Raw genomic sequence first — 13,872 nt, 5'->3', positions numbered from 1 at the left:
GGAGCACTGGGTAGGCTGGCCAGGCTCTGGGCCTTCCCTCCTCTCTCCAACACACACTGGGAGCTTGACAGTTACAACGAAGGGTGGCAGCCCCTGGAAATGAGCAATTTCTAGAACTGAGGTGCTGGGAGGTTTCCTAAGGAGCAAACCCAGCTGTGGGGAAGGGAGCAAGCAGGGAACATCTGAGCCCAAAGTAAAGCACCAGAGCTCTCCACCTTGAGTGCACTTCCCCCCACAGTGTCACTCAGAGGAGGGCAAACCAGAGCCCAGGCTTTTGTCCCTTCCTCCGATATATTGACTACAGATGGCTGATAACCCAAGACGCTGTGAGCTCTCAGGGAAAATGCAGGAAGCGCTTGAGGAGTGCAGGCACTACTACAGAAAGTCAGCAAAGTACCCGTGCTGGGATGGGCTAGGAGGACGAGACTCTAAAGTAAGCCTAGTGAGTAAGTTCAAAAAGAACAGAGAATATTAGAATGTGAAACACTAATGATGACAAAGAGCTAATTTGGAATGAAAAATGTGAATGCTGATTAACAGAATGGATTCATGTGAAGAATGAATCACAACGTGAGAGGATCAGGTCAAGGAAATCTCTTAGATGACAGGAAAATGCAATGCAAGAAGACAGTAGAGGGATGGTTTCAAAGCACTGAAGGAAAATGATATGGACCTGGTATTCTTATTCCACTAAACAAAACTCTAAGTATATTATGCAAACATCTTTAGGCACTCAAGGACTTAGGAGACTGATTATATAAAATTCTCTTAGAAAATAGTCTTTGAGGAAATATTCTTTCAGCAAAAGATAAATGTGAGAAAATAAAGAAGTCAATTGTCTAAACAGCAACAAAAAGAACCTAAATATGATTGAGGGCAAGTGGCAGTGGGCAGGGAGAAGACAAAAACATACTAAGGTGTATGTCTTTTTCAGGTAAAATATGCTTGTTAAATACATTAAGTTTTAAAAAATAATAGAAAGAAAACCTAAATATAGATTTTAATAGAACAGGAGTAACTATAGCATGAGTAAAAGTAGAATGTATAACTTTCAAACCAGTAGAAAAATTTAATAAGCCAGAGCAGATAGGGAGAGAAAAATACATACAAGAAACAACCCTACAAACCAAAGGCAAAAAAACCCTACAACATGAAGAAGTACAGATACAACATAATTAAAATAAAATAAATAGATTAAATTCATTGTTTGAAAGACAGAGACTCTTGGATTAGATGGTAAAATAATATCTGATGATAAATTACTTATAAGAATCACATTTGATATAAAAGGATAAGGAAAGGTTGAAAATAAGAGCTGAAAAAATAACATTCTGGGCAAATATAAACCAAAAGAAAGGCAGAGTAGAGATTTAGTATCAACCAAAATAGACTTAAAGATAAAAACCTTTACGTGGGACCAAGGGACATTCTACATATTGGTAAAAAACCACTAGAGCAAGATGACCTAACAATTATGAATACATATGCACCTAACAATATAGCCTCAAACACAGTGGACAGGACAAAGCTAAGAGAAGAAACAGATAATGCATATTAAAATTTCTAACTCAGTTGTGGGTTTTCTAGACAACAGAATAAGCATAAAAGAATAATCCAAGATATAGACTCCAATAAGGCTGTGCTAACAGAAACAAAGACAACATTCATTCATACAGTTAGGGAAGGTTGAGCTAATGCAATAGGACGAGAAATGGAATTCACTGTGTAAATATTAAGAAGAATATTAAATTATTTCAGCTGCTATGACTGTATATTTAGAAAACCCAAGAGTTTCTTTTAGAATAAACAATTAGTATTAATATGAGAATTTATGTAATGACTGGATAAAAGATAAATATGAAAAAAATAAGTTGCTTTTCTCTATGCCTAAAGTCTTAACAGAATCTGAATAAATGGAGAGGCATATGTAATGTTCTTGGATGAGAAAACAACATTACAATATGCCAATTATTCCCAAAATAAAATAAAAAATCCAATCCAATTCCAATCAGAATTCTAATTTTAAGGTTTATATGGCAGAATAAATAGCCAAAAACAGTGAGAAGATTTTGGAAAAGAATAGCAAGCAATAAAGGGACCTGGCCTTAGCCGAGAGAAATACTATATGAAAATAATAGAGTCAAATGTAACAGGATGGGTGCCCACATGGATGGACAGAGGCCAGAAACAGATCCAAATATACTTAGGAATTTAATGTATGGCAAAGTTGGCATTTTAGTTCAGTGGGAAAAACATGCTTTATTCAGCAAATGTACTACAATAACTCACTCTCTACCCAGAAGAAGCAAAACTAGATCCTTAGCTATTATTTATAATAATTCCAAATCAATTAAAATACCTAAGGACAAAATTTAACAATAAATATAGGAAAATACGTCAGTAACTTTGCATCCCAGGAGAACTTCTAAAGCAAGAGAGGACACCCATCAGCCATGAATGTGTAGTAATGTAGACATTTTGCATGGCAGAATATTCTGTGAACAAAGTCATACAGCAAACGATACAGTGGGACATGCACGCACACACACACACACACACAAAATAAACGTGGTCTTAATTACAAAGAATGCTACAACTGCTAAGAAAAATGCAAACAAATCAAGAGGAAAATGGGCAAAGTATGTGAACAGGCACGTTGCAGAAGAGGAAATCCAACTGGCTAACAAGCACATGACAAGATGAAAATTAAAATAACACACTATTGTTCACCCTTCAGAGTAGAAAAACAATGTAAAACCATAGTGAGAACATCGAGCGCCGGCAAGAATGAAGGGAAACACCCCGTTTCACACATGCGAGCAGAAATGTGTTTGGGAAAGAAGTCCCGAAGTTATTAAATGAAAAATACACGAGTTGGCAGAGCAAATCCACTTTGGGAACGCTAACCTACAGAAATAAAAGTACTAGTATGTAAGATTACAGGTATAAAGTTTATTTTAGCATCGCTTACAGTGTCTAAAACAAACAACACCACCACCACCCAAGAAAAACAGACTAACCATTAATACAGATGTGGTTTAAAAATTATTGTATGCTGTGGAATAAAATATTAAGAAAATATGTTCATGATTTATGGTTCAATAAAACAAGCAATTTGCAAAGTATTATGTGCATGTGACTCTGATGCGTTTGCATTTTGAATAAGCATAGTGAGAGGAGCAGAAAGAGACAGACCGGGATGGAATCATTGGTTATTACTTCCGCGAGATTTGGGAGGTGTGGAGAAGAAAACTCTACGTTTCCTTTACATATTTTGGTATGGTTTCCTTTGCTACAATAAGCATATCTATAATTAATAAAAAGAATAGAGAAAATGGAGCACATGGGATGATGAACATCAATGTTGAACAGATTTGGAGACTACGTTGAGAAATAATTGAAGGAACTAGAGATGTTTGACCTGGAAAAACCAGGACTCCAGGAGGCATGTGGGGTCCTAGAGAATTGTACTCACTCTCCCGCTTTTCTGAGGCAAAGGGAAGAGCCATGGATGGAAGCAGCAAGGGACATTTCAGCTTAATATGAGGAAGGAGGCACTGAGAGCCCAATTTGCCTACAGCTGGAAGGTGATGACCTCTCCATTCTTCGCACCCTTTCCAGTCCCCCTCTTTCAAGCCATGGCACGCTGGCCCAGGGGAGCCGGTGCCTGGGCTCCGTCCCTCGGTCCATACCTTGGGCGATGTCGTCCTGCCTCTGCAGGCAGGGCCGCTCCACCTTGTGCCCGGGCTGGGGCAGCTCTCGCTCTGGCTGCTTGGGGCACCTGCCCTCGTTGAACACATGCGGCAGGTTGGCTGTGTGCACCTGGCGGAGCTGCTCATAGTCACTCAGAGCGGCGGTCAGGTCCCAGTTTTTGCCTGTGGAGAAGAAATGACAAGAGATTACAACAGGAACACGTAAATAATGGCTTCATTATAGAAAATAACCATGCAAAGAAGAGTTTCTCATTGGCACCTTGACTAAGGAACTTTCCACCAGTAGTTCTCGTTTTTCAAAGGGGTAAAATGACCTTATATGTAACCTTTAAAAGCGGAATTTCACACCCACGGCTGATGTCCCTCTGAAATATGCGACTACATCTAGTCTCAGAGCCTTTAGCTCCACACATGCACTTCAAACATTACATTCCTCATTATCACATTCCCCTGTGAAAATCACGTTGAAGAGCTTACTCTCAGCGAGGAGCAAAACAGAAAGTAAAAAAATGAATAAAAAGAATTCCCAAATTTTCTGTGGGCTTTTGCTCAGAGTTTTACTTTTTCTTTTAAGCTGAATATTGGAAAAGCGGAAGCTCGAGAGGGCTTCTCTGTGTGAAGGCTTTAGTAGGAGGTGGACTTCCCAGCTCAGGCACTGAATGGGGTGAGATGCCAGGCAGGGCTGGTGTGCACACCCTGGGGCGAGGGTTCCGCAGGCCCCCTCCCCCCAGAATACACACACACACACACACACACACACACACACACACACTGGGACGAGTGCCGAGTGCTGAAGCAGACTCAGCACCAGGAGGAGATGTTATGGGGGGAACTCAGTGTGGGGGCTCTAATTCCTGACTGAGAGGTGGTGGACTTCTAATGGGAGGGAGGACGCATCACACTGCATCCTATTCAATCAGGCATCATGCGCTTTTTTTTTTGTGAGGAGATCAGCCCTGTGCTAACATCTGCTAATCCTCCTCTTTTTTTGCTGAGGAAGACTGGCCCTGGGCTAACATCCGTGCCCATCTTCCTCCACTTTATATGGGACGCCACCACAGCATGGCTTGCCAAGCAGTGTGTCGGTGTGCGCCCGGGATCCGAACCTGCGAACCCTGGGCCGCCTCACCTGAGCGTGCGCACTTAACCGCTTGCGCCATTGGGCCAGAGCCAGGCATCATGCGCTTTTTAAGGACAAAGAATTAAAAACTAGATTTAATTTTAAAGAACAAATGAAATCTTATCCTCTCCTGGTTAACTCCCGGTTAATAATCAATATAACTATTAACTTATAGTTAATAACTTGTACGTATTAACTGTATTGAGTAATTATATGCTGAAATACATTGTATTATACAACAGGATGAGGCTTTAAAGGTATAAAATAATATCTGAACATCTTCCTTTGATCTTTCTACTTTTTTCTAGTGCAGACTTGATACTGTCAATCATAATATTTAAATCATACCACACGGCCACTTACAATTTAATCACATTTTCTCCTCCACAGTCACCATAGAGGCATCTTCTCACCATCTCAGTGGATAAGAAACGCAAACTAAACACCCGGGTCATCCAGCAAAAACACAGCAGGGGCTGGTGGCGTTCTCGTGAGTGACACTGGGTGGAGGTCTTGGCGTGAAGCAGCCCCACTGTTGTTGGTAATGTAGTGCAGTGGTAGTAGTGCAGGGGGGGTGGCCTTGGGCACGGGGGTGGTGGCAACGGCACAGCTGGTTTAGGGGAACTGAACCAAAGCAGAAATGTGAGAACGCACCTTCTGTCTCACATGTGACTAACAGTCACAGTGTACGAATGCCACCATGTGATCAAAAACTGGCATTTTTGAGTCCAAGTGGTAGTGACTATCAAATGAGCATTCATGTTCTGGGGCTCAGGTTCTATGAAGAGAAAGACAAGGCCCTGCCTTCAGGAAAATTATGCCTTAGCAGGGCGATGACCTGGGTGGGCACCTTGCTCTAAGCAGAGCCGAGGGGGATAATGCCAAAGGAGGGTCAAGCCTGTATCAGGGAGGAAGGTCAAGGAGACGGGAGGTAGGGGGAGCACTCCCGACCTTAGTTCCTATCACAAAATGCAGACATAACACCACGGGTGTGCACATTAGCAATACCATCAGCACGATGAATTCTGGAGTGGAGAGGGAAGGGAGAGGAGAGAAACAGCCCCCGTGAAGCAACTGAGGAACTCTGGGTGTAGCCAGGGGAAGACTGTCCTGAAGCCACACGGGGAGCAGGCATTATCCTGGCTTGTCACAAACAGGAAATGTGGCTCACAGTGGTTACAGCATTTACCTGCTGTCCCTCATTAATACATCCTCGTGTTTGCATGTGAACCCTCCAATCTGAATCTTTCCACTGAGTTGCCCTGCTGGCCGGGCACTGCTCCCAGGAGCCAGCCCACTCCTCCTACCCATGGGAAAGAGCCTGTCCTATGCTCCTGCCTGTTCCTTATAAGAGACCCTTCCCAGAGGCCCCTCCCAGGGTTCCCACCACAAGGCGTTCAGGCCTGAGTGTGAAGGCAGGACCCGAGTGATCACGCCAGACTTCAGGGGCCAGTGCTGCAGTCCAACGCTGCAGGATGGGGGCATGTTCCCATTTCGTGTATCTGTTGGAGGGTCAACTGGGACAACAGCGAGAAGGCACATGTCTAGCCGTCAGGGATGGACCATCCATTCTGCTCTCCTCCCCAGTGGTCTCTCACTTTGCTCATTTTCTGACTTGCTCACACCTTTTTGCATTCTCCTATCACTGTCTCATATTCAAGCTCACTTTGCTACACACCTGCCCTGTATCCTTAACCATCTGTGCCGCACCTCATGGAGACTCAGTGAGTGTTAAGTGAGAGCAAAGATGGAGGAGGAGAGGTGGTGGCACTGACCATGAAAGCCTAGCTCCCAAACCTTCCCTTCTAAGATTTTAAAGAATTCCTCAAGGAGTCAGTACTTCAGTGTCCATGCATGTGGAAAGGGTCCAAGAGGCCACTGAAGTGGGAAGAAAACAAGACGATGACAGACACACTCATCAGTTGTTTAGGGAGTCAGAGCCCCTCAAGACTCGCTTCCCACTCTGCACAATTCCAAAGATGGCAGCTCAGGAGAACCAGGGTTGTAAATGGTGATATACAGATGCACGGACTGGTGATGCCCCAGTGATTAGCTTGGCATTGGCAGGTTGTACAGATTGTATCCAGAAATAGGAAATCTAGAGGCTAGGGACAGGAGTGGGTCCCTGGTGGCCTAGAAGTAGGGTCTGGCGCTCAGAGAGCATCAGTTTCAAGATCCCCTTTCATCTTTTCCATTTTAAGTCTTGGAGAGTCTCAAGAGATGTCACACCGAGTTAGAACGAGCAGGAAGGGCACAGAGGCCCCCAGTGGCCTCACCACCACCATGATGGATGGGCCAAGGCCCAGGTGGAATCAATAGGTGACAGGGCAGCCACAGGCTGCATGCCCTTGAAGCCAGGACACTCACTTTGAGGAAGGGGTCGGTCCAGCAGAGCAGTCAGAACAGGCTTTGGGGTGTGGTTTGAGCCCTGGGTCCATCTTCTAGCTACTTCTGTGACACTAAATATAGCATTTCACCACACAGAACCTCAGATTACTTTTCTGTACAATTGGGGATAATAGAATCCATATAATGGGAATTCTTATGAGGGTTAAGACTAGGAAATAATGTTTGTAAGGTTCTCGTATGTGGTAGTTAGTATTCTGATCACTCATTATAAGTTTTTGCTTATGTCTAACTTCTATCATTTATAGTTGAAATCCAGCTAGTAAGTGATGGAACTGAGGTTCAAATCCAAGTCTGTCTTGATTAAAACCTGAGCTTTTGGGGCTACAGTTCCCTTGAACCTGACCTTGTTTTGGGCACCACGGCTCCTGGTCACTGAGCAGCCTTCACACCTCCTCTCCCCCTTGCCCACTTACCATGACCCTCATAACAAGACTGACCTCCCAACACAGCGGGCCATTGGCCCAGGGGAGGACACTAGCAGGCCTCAATCTAACACAGACAGCCTAACAGTCCCTTTTATCTGATGTCTCTGAACACTCTATCGTCCCTTTTTCTGCTCCTTTGCCTTTTCCTGCCCTTAAAACACATGGGTTCCCCCCATTTTTCTCCTTGCTCTTCTTTTCTTCTCTTAATTTATATCCTCTTTTGAAGATTAAATCTATCTCTATGTGAATAACCTTAAATCTAGTTACAATTTGTATTCTAAGCGTCAAGGCCAAATGTTTAACTATGGAAGATGCTAGCTGACTATCCAATTTCTGTTCTCCGCTAATTCTATATGCACAGAATCCTGATTTAGTTGAGATAGCAATTCACACAGCTAGAAATACTCATTTTTCTCTTGCAGCCAACCTGAGATCTTCAAAATACGTTCCTTTGTCCTATCTTTCTGTATATGCTTACTCTGTTCCTTCTTCCAGCAACATCTCCTCCAATCAGCAGAGCAGTATAACCACATGAAAGACCTCAACCCAAAGACTGCAGAGACTAAGGAAGTTGCCTGCTTCATTTTTTCTTCCAGGCTTTGCCTCAGTTTATGCTTATCACAATACAGTAGGTGATCAGGTTCCTAGCAGGCGTGAGTATCATGGTAAGTACCACATCAAATGGGGTTAAAATATGTTCAACTTAACATATTTTGTTTTGGCTCTCCAACGGGTATGTGCTGCTTTAACTCAGCACCGAAGTTTCACATCTATGAAGGAAAACTATGAAGCAGAGATACATGAACTCACAGGAAGATGTGAAACAGGAACCCACTAAACTCAGGGGAAAAAAAAGTCAAAACCACTTCACCGACGCAGTTAAATTATAAGAGAGTAAAGAGAAAACAGATACAGATAGTATAGTAAGGACCATGATAATGAAAAATAAGTAAAGTGGACAAAATGAAACAGAAAAAAAAGAAATGGTAGATATAGAATGCAGGTGAAAGAAACATGACATACATATAATTGGAGCCCAAAATAAGAAATCTAAAGTAATGGAAAAGAAAAAATAATTTAAAAATCATAATTAAAAAAGCAAACTTCCGATACAACGATTTAATTCTACATAGTGAAAGGGCACACTGTATATAAGGAAATTGTCCTAGCATAATCAATACCAAGATATATCCTTATAAAATTATTATGTTTTAAAGATAAAGAGAATTCTTTGAATATTTAAGCAAAAAGGAAAGAAAATCAGGCTGGTAACATACTTCTTGGCAGCCACATTGAATGTCTGAAGACAATGGAGCCACATCTGTAAGATACTGAAAGAAACAAGTGTGAGCTAAGAAATTTTTATATTCATCTAGGCTATTCCTTTATGCATAAAGGCTACAGATAAACTATTTTAAACATGAACGATTCAGGAAATATATCCAAATGGATCTTTCTTGAGACACCTCCAAGAAGATGAGCTCTAGCCAATCAAGAGATGAACGGAAGTTTGACAAAGGGACACTGAGACAGCAGTAAATTTATTTAACTGTACATCCAAGAAAAAGCAAAGGTATAGATACAAGTGACAGAGGAGAATGTAAACATTCTGCCAAAGCAAAAATGGTACAATCAAAGAAAATGGTAGAAGGTAGAAAATAGAATCAGCTCACCGTTGCCCCAGCTGCACTATATGGGAGTACAACATAATATTTAAAGTTGGCAGATCAAATATAAATATGTGAACATATTCATATGGAACAAAGATAAACTCTAAAAACACATGAAAGATAGTTTACTGACCAAGCTGGATGGTAGAAGAGAGAAAGGAGAGAGAGGAGGAAGAAATGTAAACTAGTTTTACTGAGGCAGATCATAGGAACCAACTATAAGAAAAAGGGAAAGAGGATATTACATAAAGGTAAAAATTTAAAAACTAACCACTAGATAAAAAACATATTTTTTCTAAATGTCAGAAAAACATTTTAAAACAAACAGCTAGTAAAATATAGTGAAAGTCACTTAAGGTATTATATATAGAGATAGAAAACATAATATGACAGAACTAAGACCAACCATATCTGTCATAGCAATAAATTTAAACAGGCTTGACACACCTATTGAAAGAAAAGGATTTTCACATTATTTCAAAAAGCAAAGGCCGACTACTTGCTGTGGTTAAGAGACATATCTAGAGCAAAATGATTCAGAAAGGTTACAGCTGAGAGGGAAGGACGATGGTTTATCAGGTACAGGAAAGACAAAACAACAATAACAACAACAAAAATAATACAGAGGTTATGATCTTAAATCAAACAAAGGAAAATTCATGCCAAAAAGCATGAAGGAAGTTGAGGAAGGCCACTTTACAAGGCTAAAGGATTCAACTCACAATGGAGAAGCATTAATCTTGACTTTTATTTTCCGTATTCGGTGGCCTGCTGGCTTGAGAGAAGTCTCCCAGGGTTATCAATTCCTAGCAAGCGCACCTTTCATCTGCAAACCAACCAGTCCAGAGACCACACCCCAACCACTCCCGCCTCAGGCTCTCACTCTCTGGACCAGTGCTTCCCTGTGCTAATCACCCAGGGCCAGGTACCAGACAACTCAGGACAGCTCCTCCTCTGGAGTCTGCTTGAAGTATTCACACTAGCTAATCCTAAGCCTGATCACCCTGCTTTCCCCTTTCCTTCCTGTAGAAACCACCATAAAGCTTGTGCCCACATTTCTCCCTCACTCCCTCTGCCTCCTGACGGGCCCGTGCTTTTCTGGGTGGCCCTGCCAGGCCTAGGGTGCCCTCTGCTTCCAGGGAACTGTGAGTAGAATCTTCTTCCTCCATGACAGTCATTTCCACGTCTGTATGTCTTACCACACCGGATTAGAACAGATCCCAGGTACATATTAATACAGAAGACTTGAGAACTATGAATACATGCATACTAAATAGAAAGTAGAAACTATATAAAGCAGAAATTACCATGAGATGCTAAGATAAACACACTGACATATCCATTAACAAGAGAATGCCATATACAGCAGGGTAGATGACAGTGTGGGGACAAACAGCCTCCAAACCCTAGAGGCCACAACAAGGGTGTGCTTTTTCCTCACGCCGCAAGTCACCATGAGTGGGCTAACCTCTGTGTCACACCTCACTTCAGGATTCAGGCTGACAGAGCAGCTGCTCTCAAAAACTGCGTATGAACACGGCAGGGGGACAAAGAGCCCTGGAGTGTCTCCCAATAACAATCAAATACTCTGGCCCAGAAGTGACTTCTCACTTGTGTTCACAACCCACGGCCGGAACTCCTCAAAGGCCCCATCCAACCACAGGGCCAGGAGGGGCAATGCTCCCATGTACCCACAAGGGGGAGGCAGAGAGCAGGACCAAGTCTGAACAGCATCAAGGACTAACACACTGGATGTAATATTGACGTACATGAAAAAATAGCCTTCATATATATACAAGAGTAAGTTAGAAGACATAACAGAAGAGAATATTCCACTTATAATTGCAACTAAAGGAAAAAATACTGAGAAATAAACTTAAAAGAGATGTAGAAAACATATATGTGGAAAATATATAACACCCCTGAAAGGCACAAAAGTAGAACTGCAGTCTCGAAGACTCAATATCATTTCTTCCTAAGCTAATTTATAAATTTAATACGATCCAAATAAAAAAATATACGCAGGTTTTTTTTTTTCTTCTTAGAATCAGACAAGCTGATTTTAATGTTCATTTGGAAAACTAAGCAGGAACCACCAGGGGTCCTCTGAAACATAAGGGCAATGAGGGGGAAGTTGAGAGGGGAGGGGCACTCACAGACAGGGAAACCTACTCCTCTGCCTCAATAATTGGTATGTGAACAATTAGACAAAACAATGGAACATATGGGAAAGCCCCAGAGAGATTTAAATACGAAATGTCAAAAGACAAATGTCAATCTGGGAAGATAGTTGCAACTCACATCACATAAGAGGGGTCATCTCTGAGGCAAGTCGGTTTCCAAGAAAATCTGAGGAGGAAGCAAGCAGGCAGGAGGGTTGTGGGGGATGGGGAGGGAGACTGGGCAGAAGCAGCAGACGCACCACGAAGATGCCACAGAGGCCTCTGCTGAGATGTCCGCATTGTGGTGAGGGGCTAGCCCAATATACCCAGACATAGAGAGGGCACTGGATGAGGGCCACCCCAGTGGATGGAGAGCCTTTGGTGAGGTGACTTCCTTCCGCAGTGGGCAACATCTGAAGAGGGACTCAGCCATCGGCAGCTGCGCTCCTCACTCTGGCAGGACTGCCTGGGCTCCAAATGAAAGGGATCTGGGCACAAGAGCAAATGCTACAACCTCTATTTTCTCCTGTGTAGTGTGTGTGTGTTTGTGTTTTGCCCAGAAACCAATAAGAAAAAAAAAAAAGATTAACAACCCAAAAGATACACAAGCAAAGGACACGAACAGAGAGTTCATGGAAAAATAATTACAAATAGCCCTGAAACATATGCAAAGATGGTTAATTTCATTCAAAAAAAGAAATGTAAATTACAAATATATTGAGAAACTATTTTACACATTTCAGAGTGGTGAAAATGCAAAGGTTGGCAAGCCACCTAGTTACCAAGTTTGTGGGTAAACAGGCTCACTCATCCACTTGCTGATGGAAGTGCAGAATGATATAACCCCCAAGCAAGGCAATTTCCCAATAGTCATGAAAATTACGGTGCACTTATCCTGCGACCCAGCCACCACACTTTTCCCGTGACCCAGCCATTCACATACAGCAATTTATCCTATAGAAATGCCCACACACATACAAACGAGGTATGTGCAATACAGTCACTGTAGCATCGTTTATAACAGCAAAATAATGGGAACAAGCTAAGTGTCCACCTATAAAAGACTACGTGAATAAGCTACAGTGCCCTCCACCTAGCAGAACATTATGCTGTTGCATGAGGAATGAGGAAGCTGCCAAGGACAGACTTCTACATACATCAGGGAGTGAAATAGACAAGGTGTAAAATATTGATAATGCTACCTTTTGATTAAGGATAGAAATACATTTGCTCACATTTGCATATACAAATACTGGAAGGGTAAATAGGAACCTAATACAAGTGGTGACCCCGGGGTCAGGGAGGGGTAAGGTACAGGGGGCAGATGGAGGTGCAATGTTTTCAGTGTCTCCCTCTTTTGAGTTCTGAACTATGTGAATAAATTAGCTATCTAAACAAACAGTAAAAAAATTCAAATAAAAGTAAAAATTTAAAAAAGGATTTAAAAATAATTATCCAGTATTTTAAGTGTATTAGAGCAGGAACTTTTTCATAATATTTAGCCTGTCATATTGCCCGAAATGGAAGATCTCATCTTATTTACATTTGCAGGCAACAATTTTGAATTTCCTGGCTATTAAATGCAGACAGAAATAGAAAGAACCAATTGAAATAGCCGATCCCCCAAATTAGCTGATATTTCTAAGGTCAGTTTTAATTAGTTTATTTTCTAGAAATGTGGAGAAGGAAATTAGCCCAAAGGTGGTCTCAACTAACCTTCCAATAGTTCGTAGTTCACCACATGCTGGTACAAAGATAAAATATTAAAAATATTATGTAAAAATATAATAACAAATATAAAATAAAATAATAATAAATAAATATAACAAAATTGTATTATTGATACTTTGTTTAAGAATTTTTGATACAGAAAACTTAAAAAAATTAGTATAATTTTGTATTCCACTGCAACTATACAGGTTAGTATATGCAACAAATTTAAATAACTGTTGAAGGACAAGAGAAAATACATTTGTGCCAGTTCATTCTTTGACCTGCTGCAAAACCACTTTTGTGAACACCACTCTAGTGCAGCAGCTCTTTTCAAGCCTACTCACAACTTTGATGTAGATATTCCAAGGCAGCTTCTCTGTCCCCATTTAACAGAGCTGATTTCTCCCTCCTTCTTGATTCACTCTCTTCTTTTTTGGAGGAAGCAGGAAGGGGTCTAATGTACACCATGGTAACTGTCACTCTCTTCTTACTTCTTCCAAGACACCACACTCTCCTAGTTATCCTCTTATATCAATGGCTGCTCTATTCCTCTCTTTTTAACAGCACCTCTTCTTCCTTCAATAAGTTTCTAGATGTTGTCATTCCTCAGTGTTCAGATCTGTTGGGAACCATTTGAAAGAAATTTTTACTTCTGATTTA

The 13,872-nt window shown here is 41.6% G+C and overlaps 1 protein-coding gene across 1 annotated transcript in view; it reads right to left on the bottom strand.

Moving 5' to 3' along the window:
- Positions 1 to 13,872, bottom strand: part of OTUD7A (OTU deubiquitinase 7A) — a 394,020-nt gene that overhangs the window by 104,367 nt on the left and 275,781 nt on the right. The window contains 1 exon segment of the mRNA XM_087428823.1: positions 3,693 to 3,875. Within this exon segment, the coding sequence (XP_087284949.1) occupies positions 3,693 to 3,875 (183 nt within the window).

This window comes from Ceratotherium simum, chromosome 3, assembly GCF_057802395.1.
Source record: "Ceratotherium simum simum isolate JZ-2026a chromosome 3, ASM5780239v1, whole genome shotgun sequence".
Taxonomy (NCBI): Eukaryota; Metazoa; Chordata; class Mammalia; order Perissodactyla; family Rhinocerotidae; genus Ceratotherium; species Ceratotherium simum.
This window is presented reverse-complemented; position numbering and strand designations above follow the sequence as displayed.